The sequence below is a fragment of the Struthio camelus genome, chromosome Z (assembly GCF_040807025.1).
Source record: "Struthio camelus isolate bStrCam1 chromosome Z, bStrCam1.hap1, whole genome shotgun sequence".
In the NCBI taxonomy this organism is placed as follows: Eukaryota; Metazoa; Chordata; class Aves; order Struthioniformes; family Struthionidae; genus Struthio; species Struthio camelus.
The window spans coordinates 16,544,837-16,563,321 of record NC_090982.1 but is presented as its reverse complement, the minus strand read 5'-3'; the positions used below and the strand labels follow the sequence as shown (position 1 = coordinate 16,563,321).

The 18,485-nt window shown below is 44.2% G+C and overlaps 1 protein-coding gene across 4 annotated transcripts in view; it reads right to left on the bottom strand.

Annotated features, from left to right (window-relative positions):
- Nucleotides 1–259: 259 nt before the first annotated feature.
- The window catches only part of PALM2AKAP2 (PALM2 and AKAP2 fusion), a 275,215-nt gene continuing 256,989 nt past the window's right edge, over nt 260–18,485 (bottom strand). For 2 of the 4 annotated variants that reach the window (XM_068927117.1, XM_068927119.1), the window contains 3 exons: nt 12,947–13,125; nt 9,386–9,424; nt 260–2,818 (listed from right to left, as the gene is read on the bottom strand). In XM_068927117.1, coding sequence (XP_068783218.1) covers nt 2,726–2,818; nt 9,386–9,424; nt 12,947–13,125 — 311 coding nt within the window. In that variant the 3' untranslated portion in view covers nt 260–2,725. The remainder of the gene's footprint in view (nt 2,819–9,385; nt 9,425–12,946; nt 13,126–18,485) is intronic. The other 2 variants (XM_068927120.1, XM_068927118.1) reach the window with 1 other exon arrangement.

Below are 18,485 nucleotides of genomic sequence, written 5' to 3'. Positions count from 1 at the left end.
GCTAGATGGTACTGCTCAAGAAAACCCTTTTCCCCCAGGCTTGCCCATGTTATTCCCAAGTGTGGAGGGAGCCAGGGCTCCTCCCGACTCAGAGAGTTGAAGCTTATGAATGCTGCTACATGTCAGATGATCCTCCTGGAATGCTGCATTGGTGGCGCTGCTTTTCCTACAGTTTTATGGTAACATCTACCCAGCTTACAGGCGTGAATCTCAGCTTACTGTTGATTGCCATGTCTGAACAACGGGGCCCCTTCTTTAGGTAGATAATTCTGCCATATGTGTGGTGCGCTCCAGGGCACCTTGGTTTAAAGAGTATCCGTGAGACAAGCTCGCTGTCTTTTTTCACAGTGAACTCTCATTTCAAAAGGGTCTTCTTCTGTTAAATAGCACTTAGGGAGAAAATTCATGGAACTGAGTCAACAGATACTTCTAATCACGTCTGCTGCAGTTCCCTGAAAATAGGCCTCAAATGATAGCGCCAACTGACAGAGAAAAAGGAATATGAAAGATATTCTGCATGTGTGAACGCACATGCTGGAGGAAACGAGGGTGCTGCGGTGGGGTCGGGTGGGAATCGTTTGGTTGCAAGCTCTGTCTTTGTTTAAGAAAAGCACCAGAAGTATGTTCACAGTATTAGTACTCATTTTAAATGAACTCACTGTTTAGGAATAAAACAGCATAGCAGGTCACGAAACCAAGGAAAGGCTTAACAGAGGACCAGCATCTTGGCCGATTTTTAAAAAGAAGTCAAAATAATAACTGTTTGTTTATAAAAAAAGATAGAGCATTACATATAGAAAAAGCTCAATGTCTTTTTTTTTCCTGTTCCCTCCCAAATTTGATCATTTCTAGTCCAGAAATTATGGTTCCCAGTTGTAAAATACTCTTATTGTATTGCTTTGCATGAAAAGAAAGAGTAAACCCACAGCCTCTACACTACATACAAATACAAAGCACAAGAATAAATATCACATTTTTTTCCTAATTGTCAGGTTACAAAACTGGTCAATACTTTGCAATTGTGACTCATGCAAATACCACGTTGGGTCAAATTTTAATATCACAAATACTGCATCAACTCAGTGCTTTTTTTTTTTTTTTAATATCCCCTTTCAGAAAAAAAGAAATTCTCACTCACCCCTGCAGCTGGCAAACAGCTTTGGAGAAAATAATCTGTACACCCACCTCCGTACTCTTTCTCGTATGCCAGTCTCACACACCCTCTCACACCCTCTCACACCCACTTGCTCACACACGTGCACACGCACACACACCCACGCCCACACACAGACTCACACTAATCCTTCACTGCTGATCCCAAGCCTACGCAATAACTAAAGGCTCTATGGTTTGCTTGTAGCGCTGAAAACACTGGTTGAATGGCAAAAATAATGCTAATTTTCTTTGTGTGCTCTTCCTTGCTCACTCTTTCTCACTCACTGCCCCCTTCAACTTTTTTGTTGCCTGGAAACCTAAAGACTTCCATAAAGCACTCTACATTAACTCCAAAGGCCTTTTATGTTGTATAAATATAGTTAAAGACATAACTATCTCTCTTCTTTATTTCATACCTCTTTCTAGGCCAAAGTCTGGCTCAGTTCGATTATTGCCTCATTTTAAAATTAAATGTCCTCTATTTGCATTCATTTCCCACTACATTTCTACTTCAAATTATCCTTCTTTATAGCTTTTATACGTACGGCCACGCTTTTCCCTCCCCACCATCAAAAAATAGCTGTCACGCGCTAAATACAGATTTCTATTTAGAAACTTTGCTATGTAAATAAGCTCTGAGAACCTGGAGCTCAGGTGATATTGCAAGCATACAGGATCCTAAAGCTAAGGTAATCCATTTGGCTTGGCTCTCATCCCCATCTATTCCACTCCTGAATTATGATGGCTTGTGTTTGCAACACAAGGGACTATTTTACTGAGTCTACTGGATTGTACATTTGCAAAAACTGCATCCCCATTTTTTTTTCCTCCTTTTAAACAGATAAATTACTAGAAAGGGGAGCAGAACTCCCACCCCCCCCTTCAAAAAAACCAAAAAAAAAAAAAACAAAACCAAAAACAAAAACAAAAAACCCACACCCCTAAACACGATCCCAACCCTCATCCTTCCCTCCCCTACAAGAAATAGCAACAGGAGGTAATATGGTGGTGTCTCACGGCTGCCTAGAGCGCCCCAAGGGAACGCCAACGCTCTTGATGCGGCGGCGGCGGGAGACGAGGATGCAGCAGGCGAGCCCGTGGGCTCCCGCGCGTGCTGCCGCCCGGGACCACCCCGCGGGTGTGCCGGGGACGCAGCCGCGCCGTCCATCCCCGGGGAAGCGCACGTGTGAGCGCCGGCTGGAGTCTCCCTGGCGCTCCACGCCGGCCTCGCCGCTCGCCTGCGGCCTCTCCGGCCCGCGGGGACGATGCCTGCTCGTCCCTCGAGGGATCCCGCGCCGCGCGGCCTCCTGACTGCCGCATCTCACGGGGGGAAGGGAGGGGGGAAGGGTGTGCTTTCCAGGTGGGATTTCCTGTTGTTTTTAGGGTTGCTGGGAGACGGATCATTTCTGTGTCTGTGATGTGCATCGTTGAGTTTCTTGTATCTTTAATAAATATCGGATTAAAATGCTAATGCTTATTCTTATTCCTTTTTTTCCTCTCCTTTTTTCTGTTTTTTTTCTCTTTTTTTGGTTTTGCAGTCCCTAGCCGCCGCCTTCGCGCTACAGCACGACTATTCGTTCTCCTCCCGGTTGGCATAAATGCCGGCTTCCCAGCGCAGCGCCAGAGCGCTCTTCCTCCGATTCACTCTGGTCGCCTCCAGGACCTGGTAAAGGAAGAAAAGCAGAAAACACCGTGTCACTCAGCCGCCCGTGGCCATGGCCCCAGCGCTGGGGCACCCCGTGCATCGTGTCCCCGCGTGGAGGAGGCTGCAAACTGGGGTTGCAAACCGGGGCTGCTCACGCGATGAAGCGCTTGCTGGTGGGAACGGCCCCTGGGAAAAGCCGTGGCCCTGGGGGGAGAGGGAGCACGTCACTCGTCCCTGCACCCTCGCCCTGGCCTCCTTCGGCAGCACCGGCTGCACAGCCCGCTGCTCGCATCAGGGCACCCTGCGCTCCTGGTCTCCGGCTGGCGGCCGAGCCGGCGGAGCAGCTCAATGCTGCGGATGCAGCGCGCTCGGAGCGAAAAGATCACCCCCTGCGCACGGAAAAGGGGGTTTGCACAAGGAGGGCCTCTGCAGGCTGCAGAGGCTGGCCCAAGGTGGGCCCTCATGAATTTGTATGTTTTCTGCACGCGTGCGCACGCGCGCACTCACACACACACACGCAAATATACACATATACTTTGATATGTATACATACTTACACATATATCTCAGTATAAACACACATACTGGATATACATGCTATACATATGTATATGATACATGCACAAAAACAACTGAAAAGAAAGTTGAAAACAGTTTAAATGTATGTTTGAAGCAGGAAAAAGAATTCTGACTAGAACAACAGGTGCGAGAGTGGGGAGTCTAGGTGCTGTGCTCCTCTGCAAATAATGAAGGGCAGTGGGTGTCCTGCTAGCAGGCATGCACTGGGGCTTCACACCTTGTCGAAGAAGCGCGCGGCAGTGGTATTTCCTGACCCGCACTGAAGAACGGACACACGATCAAAACACCAAGCTGCTCCAAAGCCCATTGCCTTAATGGGTTTTAAGCCAATCCTCCTAGAGGAGCAAACTTTGGAGATGTTTAAAGAGTCAATTAAAAAAAAAAAAACAACAGGAAACAAAGCCCCAGCTATCTGAGACTGTTCACTGAACGAATGTCTGTCACTTCAGGCCCCTAATGCTTCATACAAGCTGCTGCGCAACCCATTTTGCCTGACTGCAGGTGAGTGATTGGCTTTTGGGGAAAGGATGATGTTATTTCATGCCTGCGTGTAAAAAGCCAAATGCACTGAGGACTACAGTCTTGACTGGAATAAAAATAAAGAAAATAAATAAATAATGTAAGACTAGAGCTACCACATCTAATGCACAGCTGATGGGGGACGGGTAAGCAGAAATGGCCCTTTCGGCTTGTAATAAGCTACAGTCAAAAAAGTGGACAGGTACCACAGGCTCCTGTACAGGCCAGGCCATAATTTTCCTTGGGAATATGAACTTACTTCTGGATCTAACTTAAGGCCCAAACTTCCATTCAGGAGCTGAAGGTAAGGTGAAGTTTGGCCAGCTTTCTTACTTCTTTGTCTTTATTTTCTTTGCCTTCCTAGTTTCTTTTGACTCTGACCTTGAAAAAGCCACAGAACTAAAGGTAAAATTCAGCCAACAGAGATGATTTTAGTCTGAAGCTCCAGCTGTTTCCCCAGCACTAAGCAGGACTACAAAGCTGGTCCAGGTTTCCCAGAGGCGTAATTGCTGAAGTTTTGCTCAAAATCACGCTTTTTGCGGAGCTGCCGTGGGAAAGTGGGAACAGGCTTAAGCAGTTTTTATTTCATCCAGCAGAGGGCAAATGTGCCCGCAAATCTAGCACAAAGAAAAATCCTTCTGAGCCATCACCTTTCCAGCTGTGAACCGAAGCTACTCTAGGCGCAATACCAAGGACTGATGGTTTAAATTAAGTACCTGGGACCTTGACTGCCCAAATCAAGAAATGACAACAGGAACTGAACCTTTGAACAAAAGACTCAATCAGGAAACAAAATCGGGATTGGACATCACTGTATCATCTTCTTTTCTTCTTCTTCAGAAGAAAATAGAGTAGCTGCTCTAAGGTTGGCAATAAACTGGAAAAACACAGTAGTTTCTTCAGATGGCAAATAGGCGAATATTGCTGGGCAGCAGAACAGCAAGATCAGCGTGGCATAATGATAAAAGAAAATGCAGAAAATCCATTTTTCCTCCCATTGGGCATTGAAACATACGTGAAAAAATACCAAATTCAGCACAAATTTCAAACTGAAATTACCACTGTCACACACTAATGACATACTTAAATGATATCTGCTGAATTTGGCCTGTAGATTTAAGCTAGCTGAAAATAAAGTGGATTTTACATCATTTACAGCAGTTTCTGACCACTGCCTACTTTGGTGGAAACCACTGTGTTGCAAAAGTCTTTGATCCTGGTTTGAAACAGTGAAGAATCTGAAACTTTTTTGCAGATTTCTGGTTTGGATCAGTCAACATTTCTTTGTCTTAAAAGGGAGAGTGACGGGAAAAAACACTTTCTTCCGTTAATCACCTGTCTCCCCTTGTGCCCAAAAGCTTGCCCACTCTGCAGACTTTACCAGTTGCTCCAAAAGCAGCTGTTATTTCTCATCCCAACCTTTCCTCTCCTTTCTTTTTAGATCATGATGGCTAAAACAGACTGCTATGATCGCTATAATGTTGTGAACATATTATATGGATTTACTTCCCTAACTTTTGTTACTTCCCTGCTGAGGGTCTGGGTGAAGATAACTCCTCTCCGCAAGCCCAGGGATGATGCTGCTGCCACCCAAGGGCAGTGCAGCTTGCCCCACGATGCAGCACCCACGGGCCCGGGGAGAGGATGCTGCCCCACATGCGCCGTGTTGCTGCCTGCACCATTCACCCCCCTGGGCTTGGTGCAGCGCTGACAGGCCACTGTGAAGGTGTTGAAGAGGGACTGAGCTTTTGCACGAAAGCAAGTATTTGTGTCTGACTTACTATTACATATTAGAGTAAATGCTTATAAGCTAAAGATCCTTTTATATTAGCTACTCCAGAAGGCTTCTTTTAATTTACTGAAAGGAGTGTTTGATCTAAAACAGCCCCTATTCTTACCATTCCACTTCAGTTTTACACCTCTTAGAGAAAACCATGTGGCAACTGCAGTAGTACAAAACGGCAATGACTGAGTGGAGGATCAGGTCTCCTCAGCATAGCACTGCATTCATCTTCTAAGAAGTCACTTGCCTACAAGAGCGCTCTTTGATTTTCCTTCTGAAACGTTAGGCACATAACCACATGCCAAAGGTGCATACTGGAGATCAGAAATGGGAACAGACACGTCATTATGCTGTTCTCTGCATTTTATCACACGTCTGAAATGACCACTAAAATTGGCTCTTAAGCTCAGGCAAGATCCTTAGGTGGACTATTTACTCATGGTATCTCATAAAGGAAAGACCATGTCAGTGAAAAAAGCAATATGTGATATAAAACACATCTTATAAGGACGTAGCAATTTGACTCTCAGTTGCATTGAAAGAGGAAGAATTTGAAGATCAGAAATAAGCGTGAAGGAGAGACCAATATACCAAAATATACAGAGCTGTGAAAACTGTTCTTTGCCTCCCTTTGTGAAAAACTGATGTGCGGATCTTGTGGCTGCGGCTCTGGGTTCTTGCTAGGAATTACAGAGGGCTCCTTCTTGACAGATTTCATTTAAGATACTGAGGATTTGAAAAAGAAAAGCCTGAAACAGCCACTATAGCCAGGCTCAAGATTAATCTATCTATCCATTTGAGAGACAGGGACCAGTCTCTCCTGAGTTAACCCATTTCTCTCCAACAGATGTAACCATAGTTACTCTCTTACTAGTAGCAAGTTATTAAAAAGTAAATCAGGGATATGCTTTATTCCGGAGCATATTTATCCTGAGCAGCTGATGCCCAGGATGGAACTTAGTACTACGCAGCACAAGTAATTTTTATTTAATAGTAGCAGCAACAGTGATGAGAAGCAAAATGACGTTTCTGGAGCCTAATATTTTACTAATGCTTCCCATTCAGATCTAGAAGAAACTGTAAGCAAAGGTTAAAAAAAAAAAAAAAGGTCTGAGTTTCTAAATTCTACCAGTTCCCCAAAAATATTGCACCAGACACCCTCATGGAAGCACACAATACACAAAAAAACAGAAACACAAATGTAGGAAACAGACTGACTGTTCCTGTAGACATGACCAATCCTTCTCAGTAACAAAGAGCTAAACGCTTTAACAGACAACTAAAACTACTGCAGAACAAATAATATCTATTCCTTCACTATAAAGATATTTTCTTTACTGTACCTGCATAGTGCTAATCCCTGGAAATATTGGAAATTTAGTGAGCATAGTGAGGAGCAGGGAGTGTGAAACAAAAATGTATTTATCTGAATATAAACCCCATTATTGCTGCTGCTGGTCACTGTTAGAACATAAACTAAGTGTCTTCTGCCATCAAATATAGTCTGTTGGTTTTCTATTTCACAGTGCTTACATTTTCAGCAGTCACTTTTAAAAATTCCATAAATATTACTTTACCCTAATATCTACTGCAATGTGGTGGGCATAAAGTAAACTCAGGATAATGCCTGGTAAATTTAAATATAATTATAGTTTTTAAGACAGAAGTAGAAGACCTTAGGGATAAACACAACGTGCATATGTGCAGGCATGCAGGTCTCTCTAAAACAATAAAAGGATGTGCTTTTTAACACCGGCTCCGAGACTTGTAAGATGATAAACCACATCAGACGAATGAAGTAGTAGCACAGAGGAGTGTGGTTTCTGGGCATCCAGCTTAATTTCGGACGCTGCTATTCATTACTGCTGCCTGGCCGCGCGTACAAGCGGAGGTACATGGGACTGACCACACGAGAGCCCCTGCCCACCGCCAGCCGCGGGGCTGCCGACGCTGATCACCGCGCAGCTCGCTAAAACCCGCCTGGGCTGCAGCGGGCTGGGGGGCTCCCGTGACCGAACCAGGGCCCAGCTACGGGGTCGAGGAAGGAGGGGAAGCTGCGGTGTCTTGAGCGTGGCGTTTATGGCTGAAGTCACCATCTAACTTAGGTTTGCAGGGAATACTCCCAGTTTAACAGCGGTAGCGGACGGCTGCAGCGCTGATAAGCCCTGTCTTTCTGGAGATTACTGGCTGCAGTGCCGGTTGAGGACCTGCATCAAAAGGGCTAAAAAATGGTTTCATGAGACCGAGGCTTAATAAAGGAGATTAGGCAGGTGGCATATTTCCCCCTGTACAGAAAATCACAGTTTTTTACAACAGCAGTTTTCATCTTTCACACCTTTCCCATTTACACTCATTATTTTCTAGCTTACCACTCCTTGCGTCAATATCCGTGTCACAAGAAGACAGTAACTGCTCCCAGCCGAAGGGGCCATGAGTTAGGCCCCTAAAATCGACACCTGAGCTTCTGTCTCCTACACCACATCAAATGCTCTGACCATGACTGACTATTCATAAATTGTAACCCAGATTATTTCACAGCCATTACGAGGGAGAAGAGGCCCAGGTCTTGCTAAGCACGCTGCTCCTGCACTGACTAAATCTATAGATGGTCTACACAAGACATATCATCGTATCAGCGAGACAAACACACACTCATGAATAGGAAATGAGATGGGTTTTACTTTGCTTTACTTTTGAGGACACAAAATGTTCAGACACTTATCTTGGAGCAGCTCTTGGGGGTCAAAATATTTTACAGAATTGGAGAAATAGTGGAAGGTATGTGTTTGTGATGAAATCTCTGATTCTAGACAGATGATTGTCAGTTAATACCAGGATCTGTTTGTGTCTCTTAGAGAGGTCTGGATTTATGCGCAGACCTGCACAGAAAATCACAGGTAATTCAAGTGCTTGCATTGCTGAATGCATAATCCCTAACAAACATGGCAAAAATGCAGCTGGTATCAACTTCCTGCTCTTAAAGGTGAAGCATTTGGCAGAGTCCAGCTCTGTAGGGAATAAAGACTGTGCAAGTTTCCACCTCACACATTGTGATAAAACACCAAGCGTAAGTGAAAACACCCTTTCTTTAGCAGGTGTGGGCCTCTTCAAGGCAGAGACCAGCAGCGGTGCTAAGATGGGGGACTGTGATCAGTCATACTACTGTAACGCATAGGGACAAAGACAAGTACACAAAATTCACCAAACAGAGACTGCAAGCTTGGATTTGACTCTGCGCTTCCAAAGATGAAAAGGTTGGTATGTTGATTTTTTACAAAATGCTGTATATTTTGATACTGTTATATACACTATAATTGCAGATAAAAGAAAGCCACAGCATTTTTCCTCAGCGACAGAGTTTGCTTGAGGTTTAGCTTTGCCCACTAAATGAGAGCAGGGATTAGAGAGGGGAAGAGTTCTCATTTCACATCCCAGGAATGTTCCAGTCCCGGGCGACTGCTCCCGTCCCTCTAATTACGATCCCTCCCACTCCAGAAACTGTAACGAGAATCCAAGAGTTAGAAAACCAGCCATACATATATTTGTTGATGGGAGATAAGAAGGAATATCCCCCGTATGCATTTGCATCGTGGCTTTGATATGAAACAGCACTGGCAGGCAGCACAAAAATGCAAATTGCAGCAACATGCATTTGGAATCACCATGCAAGAGGAAGCAAAAATAAATAAGCAGTTGAAAAGTACCTCAGAAGTAACCTTGCTAGACAGTAATTTACAGGTGTACTGGTAGAAAGGGAAAAGACCAGCATTAGTACATTGAACAAGCATGTTACAACTAGGAAACAAGAACAAACTATGGAAACGGCAAGAACTGGCATATCCCAGAGTACAGGATTCAAGCAGCTTGGTGTCATAAAAAAAAAAAAGATTAGTCATTTCAGTGTTTTTTTAAATGACATTGCTTGGCCAGTCTCAGTCTTGTTTACCATTGGTGATTGAACAGCTTTCTGGCTGCTGCCCCTTTTTCTTTTTCCTCACCGGCTTTCACCTCTTCTGTAACACATCCTCTTTGGAAGAAACTGTCCCCTTGCCTGAGCAGGAGAGTTCTTCCAAGAGCAGATGCAGTTGGTTTGCCCTCTATCTCTGAAAAGCAAACCCAGACCCCAGCAGGCATTGCCATGTTGCAACTACTGGAGCTGGGATGTATGACAGCAGTGGTCGTGGTTACACCAGAGGCCAGGTAGATGTCCTGGTGAGACTACTCTCCTGCCTTTTGGTGTGTCTTATGTAGGAATTAAAAAAAAAGCTCTAAACACCAGTACTACTATTTTTCTCAGCACGTGCTGCAGAATTTCCATGTCAGTGGACACTAAACCTCTGGACCATCCCACCTCCAAAACCGCAGCTGCTCACTTCTGCACCTGCAGTGCTGGCTCTGTTCAGCTTGCAAGGTGCACTGCTTGCACAGTGGCACAACAGACTGACTCCTTCCAGTATCTGGGAAAGTCTCCGCTTCCCCTCACTGATGAACAGCAATATTGAGCCACAGTCCACTTCTCAGGACTTAATGCTCAAAGTGGCGGCTGCCTGTCAGGTTGTCAGTTATGTTCCTTCCCACACTGTATTAGACACACTTTTAAAACAGGCCAGTGGTGCGCTCCTCTGTTTCATTAGATCCAGAGATCTTTTTCCAGAGTACATTGTCAAAAGGCATCCGCAAACAAATCAAAACTACTTGTTGTTTATAAATAATTATTGCTTAGCCTGGCACGTAAAATACTAGGTTGGTGGTGTGCATGCAGCAAGGCAAAGCTCACTTCTGATTTGAATTCTCTTTCCCCTGTCCATAGTGGGAATTATTTACAAAAGGAGAGAAGAAAAAGACAAGGAAGAGAAAACAAACATTGCAGCTGGTTTGAGGATCCTGTCGCTGAACTCTGCAGGATTCTGCCCCAGGAGGATTTCGGCTAGGCTGCAGCAAGAATGTCAGCCGTGTTTGGCTCCATGTAACAGGCTTAGAGAATGAGAGAATGAAAACAAACTGAAGCTCTACAGGACTTCACTGGCACTCTGTAAATTCAGTGTAGCCTTGACGATTTGTTCCAGAAAAGGATCTGGCCCAGAAGTTGTCTGACTGGCACTAACACTCTGGCAGCACACCCCTGGGTAGTTAAGTGCTTGAGCAGTTTTAGCAGCAGTGGACAGCTGAGCTGATACCCACAGCACTCCTTTTCTATGAGACACTGCCCAGACCGGCGTTCTCGTCAAGACATCACGGCATACTTCAAATTGCAATAAGCGACAAGGCAATTCTGGCCAACTTCTTTTCTAGGAGGTGCATGTGCAACTTTGCAGACATCAGTGGAGTTGCACTCATGTAATGGAGAAGAGTTAATCCAGCCTTTCAGGCTGATGACATCTTGTAATGTCTCATATGTGCTAGAACATGTAAAACAAACAGCACGCAACTACATCACGACTGTGTGAAAAGACTTCAACCACAAACCACTGCTTAGCAGGCTGGGTAAGGCACCTTCACTCATCAGGAAGCTCAAGGAAAAGCAGATGATGAGAGTGTGGCGGTGTGTTTCCTCTTAAGCAAAGCAGCTTCTCCACTGTGCCAAGATTTCAAACCAAAAGATTGACTGAAGTTAACTGCAGGGTTCTTGAGGGCCAGTTCTGCTTTTGATTGCCTAAGTCTTATGCCTCTCACTTTATTAAAGTTACTCCCAGTTTCTGCAAAGGCAGAAGGAGCACATGACATGTCTCCCAAAAGCCTCTGAGCCCCATTCAGAGACACTGCAGGACAGTGGACAACCAGGGAAATAAATCTCAAACGTGCCCCTGGGGAGCTATTAATAAAAATTGCCCAATACAGTAGGTGGAGTCAGCTGATAAATGACAGAATGCTCTGGAAAGAGAGGAGAAACTGGAGAATAATTTATTTGCAAGGCATGGTCCCACTGTCGGGCAAAATAAGGCAAGTTTCTTTGTGTGAGCTTCCTTCTGCACAGAGGCATGGAGCCTGATGGACAATTTGATCTTGCTCCAGTGAAGCCAGTGGAAAATTTTTCAGCAACTTCACTGGAAGCAGGAACCAGAAAATTTCTGGCGTAAACCAGAAATTCATCTGTTTACTCTTCAGATTAGCTCTTCTACTCTGCTTTAGTTAGCCAGTCGAAAGGCAATAGGACCCTTCCACATGTCATTCTTTCTAATTTTAAGTAAGTATCTTATGCTACTGCATAATATTCATCTGTAATGATTAAAAAGTGCTAGACTTATGTGTGCTGGTATTGACATTACACACCTTCCCTTCTACAGACCTCGTAAGACTCCACCTCTAAATGAAGATTATTAGAAAGACGTTTGTTTGGAGTGTAAGCTTGTTGGAGCTGAGATCATCTTTCTGAAATGTCTGGGAGATACCTGCAAAATTGTGGCTGCTTCATCAAAGCATAACAACTGTGTTTGTTTAAGGAATTTTATATCTCACTTATACATTCTGCATTCCTTGCCCACAGTATTACTGAGTGTGAATGAGGAACACCTTGTGCTTTGCTGGAAACAGGCTGTATAGTGTATGTACCTAAATTTCGATATTTTCAGCTGTGAAACGCATAGCTGCTCTTATTATTGCCTCCAATAAAGAACATCATAATTAGGTTAAACTCTATAATGATAATTTCACAAACAGAAAGCAGAACTTGGGCCAATTTTCCATTTCTACCTATATGGAAGAAGGACATATTTCTAGTGGGAAAAGCCGAGCTGCCAATTGAGGAATCCAAGTTCATTTTTGAAACATTCCCAATCCAATACTGTAGCAGTGTAAGAGACTGTTTGCAGGGAAATTATCCACTTACGTTGAAACCCTGAGCACGCTGGGACTGGACTTCGGGAGTCAACAGGCACAGCAGGAACACATGCCTGATCCACAAAGTTCAAAGAACAGCTAAAACGGCTCACTGCAGGGTCTTCATGATGTGTGAATTAAAACAGTTGGTCAATTGCAGGGCAGCTACTCACTGACCTTACGGTTAACTTAAATAAAATCAAATAATTAAAATGGAAAATAATATGATTTGCCTTTTAGACTTGCATTATCCCTCTTTCTACCTTCCCACTGCCCCTTATCCTTCCATTTCAAACATATGGGTTCTACAGTGTATTAAAATCTTTAAACCCCTGCAAGACGATCTGAGCAGGTTCTAGGTAGCTAAATATTTTATTTTCTGAATCTTGGTTCTCATGAATTGCGGTATATACTGCACAGCAAGGAGTGAAGAGGAAAGGTGTACTTACACTGCTGTCATCCATCCTTTCTCGCCTCTTAGTTTTGTGTGTTTCATAATCCTCCATGAGAGTCTGCATCAAGTTCTTAGGTCGCTGGGCTCCTGCAGGCTCCTCAGGCAGGAGCTCGGACTGTGAGACGGGTCCCTCGGTGGTTGGAGATGGAGGAGGCTTGATCTTCTCTATCTTTCCTGCAATGACATGAAAAGGAACGATGCTTTCTAAATGGATCTTGTAAGATCCATCTAAATGGATCTTACAAGCAGCCTTGTAAGCTGCTTCCAAAAGAATACAACCGGAGAAATATTTTCAGCAGGGTCTGAGTAAAGAAACAGTATGGAATGAAGTTTATGAAGCAATTTGGTAAAGCAGAACGGTCCACAGGTGTTTAAAAGAGGGCCCCCTTCTTCCTGAAATCTGCTATATCAACACATCACAAAATCTTTTTATAAAACCTAGCAACGTTACCAAATGATACAATGCAGATCTAACCTACAACTAGTGCTTACGGCAACATCTGGCTGAATTATCCCCTCTCTCTCCCACACAACTCATGATCTGGAAAATTACAGGGTGATTTTCTTCATGCTCAGACAATAAAATGCACAAGATCCCAAACTGTACTCCAGGGAACACTCACTCAAAAGTCCAAAGAAGGCAGTCTACTTAAACCGTGCTGGCTCTTTTTCTTCTTTTGGTGTGTCCTATCTACTTTGTAAGAGCTAAAAGGTTTTGGGTAGGTCCCCAGTATCACTTCTCCCTGGAACTACTTCCTGCAAGTGCAGAGGCTCCTCCTGAAGTGATGATGGAAGGAAAGGATCATAGTGCAGACAGGGATGGGATGTCTGTGCCCCTCTCCATGCAGACGAAAGAATGAGGCCCTCTGCTCTCCTGGCTGGAGGGTAAGTCAGTCAGTCATCTGTTCACACCAGAAAGAAACACACCTTATGGTAAGGAAAAGAAATCTGAAGCAAAATCAGGTTTCCTTTTCCATGATAAGGAAGCTCTTGGAAATAAGACTGTCCAAGGGATGGGGAATGAGGTGAGGCAGATGATGAAAAAAACATAAATAGGTAAAATAACCAGAAGGACCGTGGTGGATTTTCATGAAACTTTGTTTTACTGAGATGAACAAAAAACCTAGCTGCTTCTCAAGAAAGTGTCATAACCCTGGCAACCACTGGAGAGCAGCTTTGAAAGCTCCTGCAAGACTCAGCCGGATTTATTTTTAAAGAAAGAAGTGAAACTTGAGCGAACACAACAGATGCCTTTTACAAGAAATCCCCTTGCTGGGCTTGTTTCATTTCTGACCAGTATGGAAAATCCCAGCATCACTAGTTTCCTGTTACAACCTTAAGTTAAACTGGCCTGTGCAAGGATCAGGCTGGGATTTCATCCCCAAACCCAGCCTCGCTCTTCCAGAGCTGTAGGGTGTATCGCTAAAGGCCCAGGTTCTTCTTGGTTATACCAGCCTGGCCCTATATATATCTGAGAAGTACACTGCCAAAACAAGGACCAACAAGAGGTTCTGAGCTGTCCAGCTGCACCCATGCATGTTAGCCAAAACTAGCCGAAAGAAAAAAGTGAGAAGAACTTTCAGGCTGCTATTTAGATCCAGAGTAAAAAGCCTGTTGACACTAAGGGGCCTGATTAAGGGCTAGATACATTGCTGTATTACCTCACTTTTACACTAATAAATAAGTCTCTTGGACATACACAGGCAATACAGGAAGAATCAAGCTTCTCAGTTGTCCACCCAGCTTTTGTGTTTTCCCCCCAGGGACACAGGCAACATGTCATAGCTACTCAGAACCACAGACAAACCCCATGCCTGAAAAATGCTCCTTCCACCCCTGCTCCTCTGCATTTCTGGATGGGGGGATCTTTCCAAGGTGATCCATCTGCCCTGGGTGGCGGAGTCAGTGGGCATCAATTTCTGTATTGCTACAGCAATCCTGCAGCAATGTGAGCCTGTTCAGGGCATGTCATGCGCAGCATCACAGTGAACAGTGTCACAGCTGCCTTTTCAGAGCTTGAGAAGCTAAGGCGGAACAAAGATTTCCCCACAGCAAAATAGCAGTTTGTTGGCTTGGGTCCAGAAGAAATGGAACTTAAACAGCCATTTTCTCTATTTCCGTATGTGTATTCCACTAAAAACTTGGCAACTCCTGGCCTAATTTCAACTACTTTTGACAGAAGAGTAAGTCTCTCTCTTAAGTTCCAAAAAATTTTGTGAAAGAAGGCAACCAGGTGAGAGAGAGAGATCCTACCAGTTAAAACACTGGCAGAAGTAACTGCCACAACCCTTGATGAGGTTGTGGTTAGATGATGCAGTGCCTGAAGCTTCAGGGCTCTCAAAACCACCAGGGAAAAACATTAGGAAATTGAAACACGGTCGTGAACCAGCAGAGACTTACTCTGCCAGTTCAGACTGTCTTGAAAATGCTGATGGGTTAATACTCTTCTGGCAGGCTTTCAGCCAGAAAAGGTACTGTATCGTGCAGGAGATGTCCTCATGCATCTAGCAAAAAAGCATAAACCCATCATAAGACACCATGCAAACAGGTGCTTTCTTCTTCTGCGGTCCTACACTCATACCTGATCCATACAGACACTGCTGGTGATCCTTGCCCAAATCCAAAATGAATAATCATGGAGCTGTGGTCTAACTCAAAAGAAACAGGATAACACTTGTGGGATACCAGCAAACTGTAGTAGTTATCAGTTATCAGTAGTATCTTCTCCTCTAGGTAGTCACTTGAAGCCACCTTTAGAGCTGTGGCAAGGCCCGAGAGTACGAGCTAAAACATCAGAAATCACCTGCAATCTTCATGTTCTTTTGCCCTTTTAAAAGGTCTCTGAAAAAGGTTCTATGACCTCAGTTCTGGTGAGAGTTCTTCCCCACTCTGGCTTCAAGAAACTAGGGAATTTGAATTTCCAGGAAGCTCCTGGAATTTGATTTCTCTGCACTTCCTGCCCCTTGTGCTATTTAGAGGCAGGGAACAGCTGTTTTTATAGAGAATGCTCTTCCTTAACCCTGGGGAGGGGAAGAGAAAGAAGCTCAGAGAAGAGGGAACTCAGAGCTGCTGTTATGTCCTAGTTTGGTGGCTGGAAAACACCTCTGTGCAGCATGAAAGGTGTGGAGGACCTGGGTCCAGATCTGTTTTGTCCTAAGCAAAACATCTGCACAGTTCTTGGGAGCAAGAGGAGTTTTGAAGAAGGTGATTTATCCACCCCTTGGAGCCTGACAGGTATGCAAGTGCTCACTGCAGTCTGAGGAACGATGGGCTGCGCATGCACAGCTGGCTGGTTGCAAAACCAAGGGCAATGAAAAGCTGGCTGAGGAGAGGCTCTGGGACAGGGGCCCATAAAAAGTATCATCAGGCTGCGGTAGAACCCAAGAAGTTTCCTTACAATAGGCATTTAGTGGGGAACAATGAGAGTGGCAAATGGTTTCAGAAGCAAGTGGCCTCTTCTGATAGAGGCTTACATCTGCAGCTGTTATTCAGAAGAAGAAAGCCAGCATGCGTACGTTCCTTAAGGGGGAATGGCTATCTGAAATTTAAAGATCAGTGCATACTTACTTGCATTCATAAACTGCAATAACCCCCTTGGGCTTTTGCCATCTGCTGAAATTCTGCCATCTAATTAATTAACTAGGATGACAGAAGATGGCTGCTCGGCTCCAAGTTCCCCCTGATGAGCATGCAGATGGTGCTGAGCTTCTGCCCATGAGTGCAGGGAGTGCACACCTTCTGCCTTGTGTGGCAAAGGTTTATTTACAGATGTCAAAAAAGAAGATGTGGCAGCTACCAGGCATGGCTTCTCACGTTAGTGACTTCCCATGGCACGAGACACGAGACAGCAAATATTCACGAAGGGTTTCTCTCAAACAAAAAAGCCTTAACTGAGCCACCCCCCTGCATGTAATGGTTTTCATAGCTCAAAAACATGCTCCCTATGATGAGCAGTATTACTAGGGCCAGGCATTAGCTATATCAAGTTAGATGCAAATTCCTGATAGTCTAAGTACTCATCGTAAAGGGAATAAGGGACCACACTGGCAAATATACACTGGAGTGTCCCATCTCACACACTCACCATCCTGTTCAAATAAACTATCAAAGGGTCCCCACTGTTCTGCCCTGGAGGCACTGTATGCTGCCTGCATACGGCAGAGGCAAACCACTGCACTGCTATGCAACTGCTCAGCACCTTGCCTAGTGCCGCAGGTGCTGCAGCTAAATAACCCAGGAACTGCTCATATTTAAACATAGTTCTACACTGCTTTTGGGATCCACAATACCTATCTTTAGGCACCCTCAAGCAATTCTTTTGCCTGTTACTGGGTTTTCTCATGCAAATGTAACTTTTTGAGAAAGAAATTCACAAAGATTCTTTCTTTCTCCTTTCTAACACTGTTTTGGAGATGATCTTGTCCAGTGTATGCACAATACCTAGTCCTCATTCCAATGAAATTACAGTGGGTTGAAAGGCTGCTTCACAACAGCCGGAGCAGTTTTAAAGGATGTTTGCTGTCTGATTGCTTCTTTCTCCCTTAGCGTTCCAGTCTCGCATTGGTTACATATAAGCATTTTCCTCAGTACTCATCGCACCTTCTGACCTTTACTATAGGAAACACCTAAAATGTCAACGTTACAATGGTTTATTATCGGGAGCCACCCTGGCTTGTGCTGAGCAGTTGGCAGACATGAATTTCAGTGTCACTATCTGTGATGGAAAGTTGTGTGTTAGGGTGGCAAAAACAGCTTGTTTGTTATCTGAAGTAATTAGCAGCTATTTCACACGTACACCCACATGCATGCATTAATCTTCCACATTTCAGTCAAAATAGCAGCTGAGTTCACTGCAGTCCTTTTTTCCTTGGTTTGTGTTTCTGTTATCCACAGAATGACAGTTCAAAGCAGTGAGATCAGATGGGAGTACTAAGTAATTGGGGAACATTAGGAGTCCCACTAAAACTGCTCTGCCCCGTGCACTGCAAAAAAATAACCTGATAGATAGGTCATGTCTAATGAAATTAATCACGGCACCTTCTTGAAAGAGTTCTGGTAAATTTACGCCTCCCCATTTTAGGATTAGTTACAGATTTTTCAAATTTAGACATGACTCCCTAATGCCTTCCTGCCTAGGTACCCTGATGTTAAAAGACGACTGCTGCTTCTTTCTTGAGGAAAGGCACTTTGGTGACAGAAACGCCTGTTTCTCCAACTATTACTATTTTTTTCTCTGTGAATTTAGATATTACAACATCCGATGTTCTACATCATACTCTTTATAGTACCTATCACAAGTAGATTTGCTATTCCTCTCTATAAATCACCTTGTAACTGGCAGCCAAAGAAGCTTTACAGTCAGATTTTGCTACCTCCACTGAAACATCTTTTTGCCCCAGCTTTTGTAAATATTAGAAAGGAACTGCAAATATGCACTAAAGAAAGTTACTGCAATCTTCAAGGATTACATGGAATCCTTTCTCCCTTTCTTTTATAAAGACTGCAACTTCAGGTGCAACACAGCTGGCTAAAGG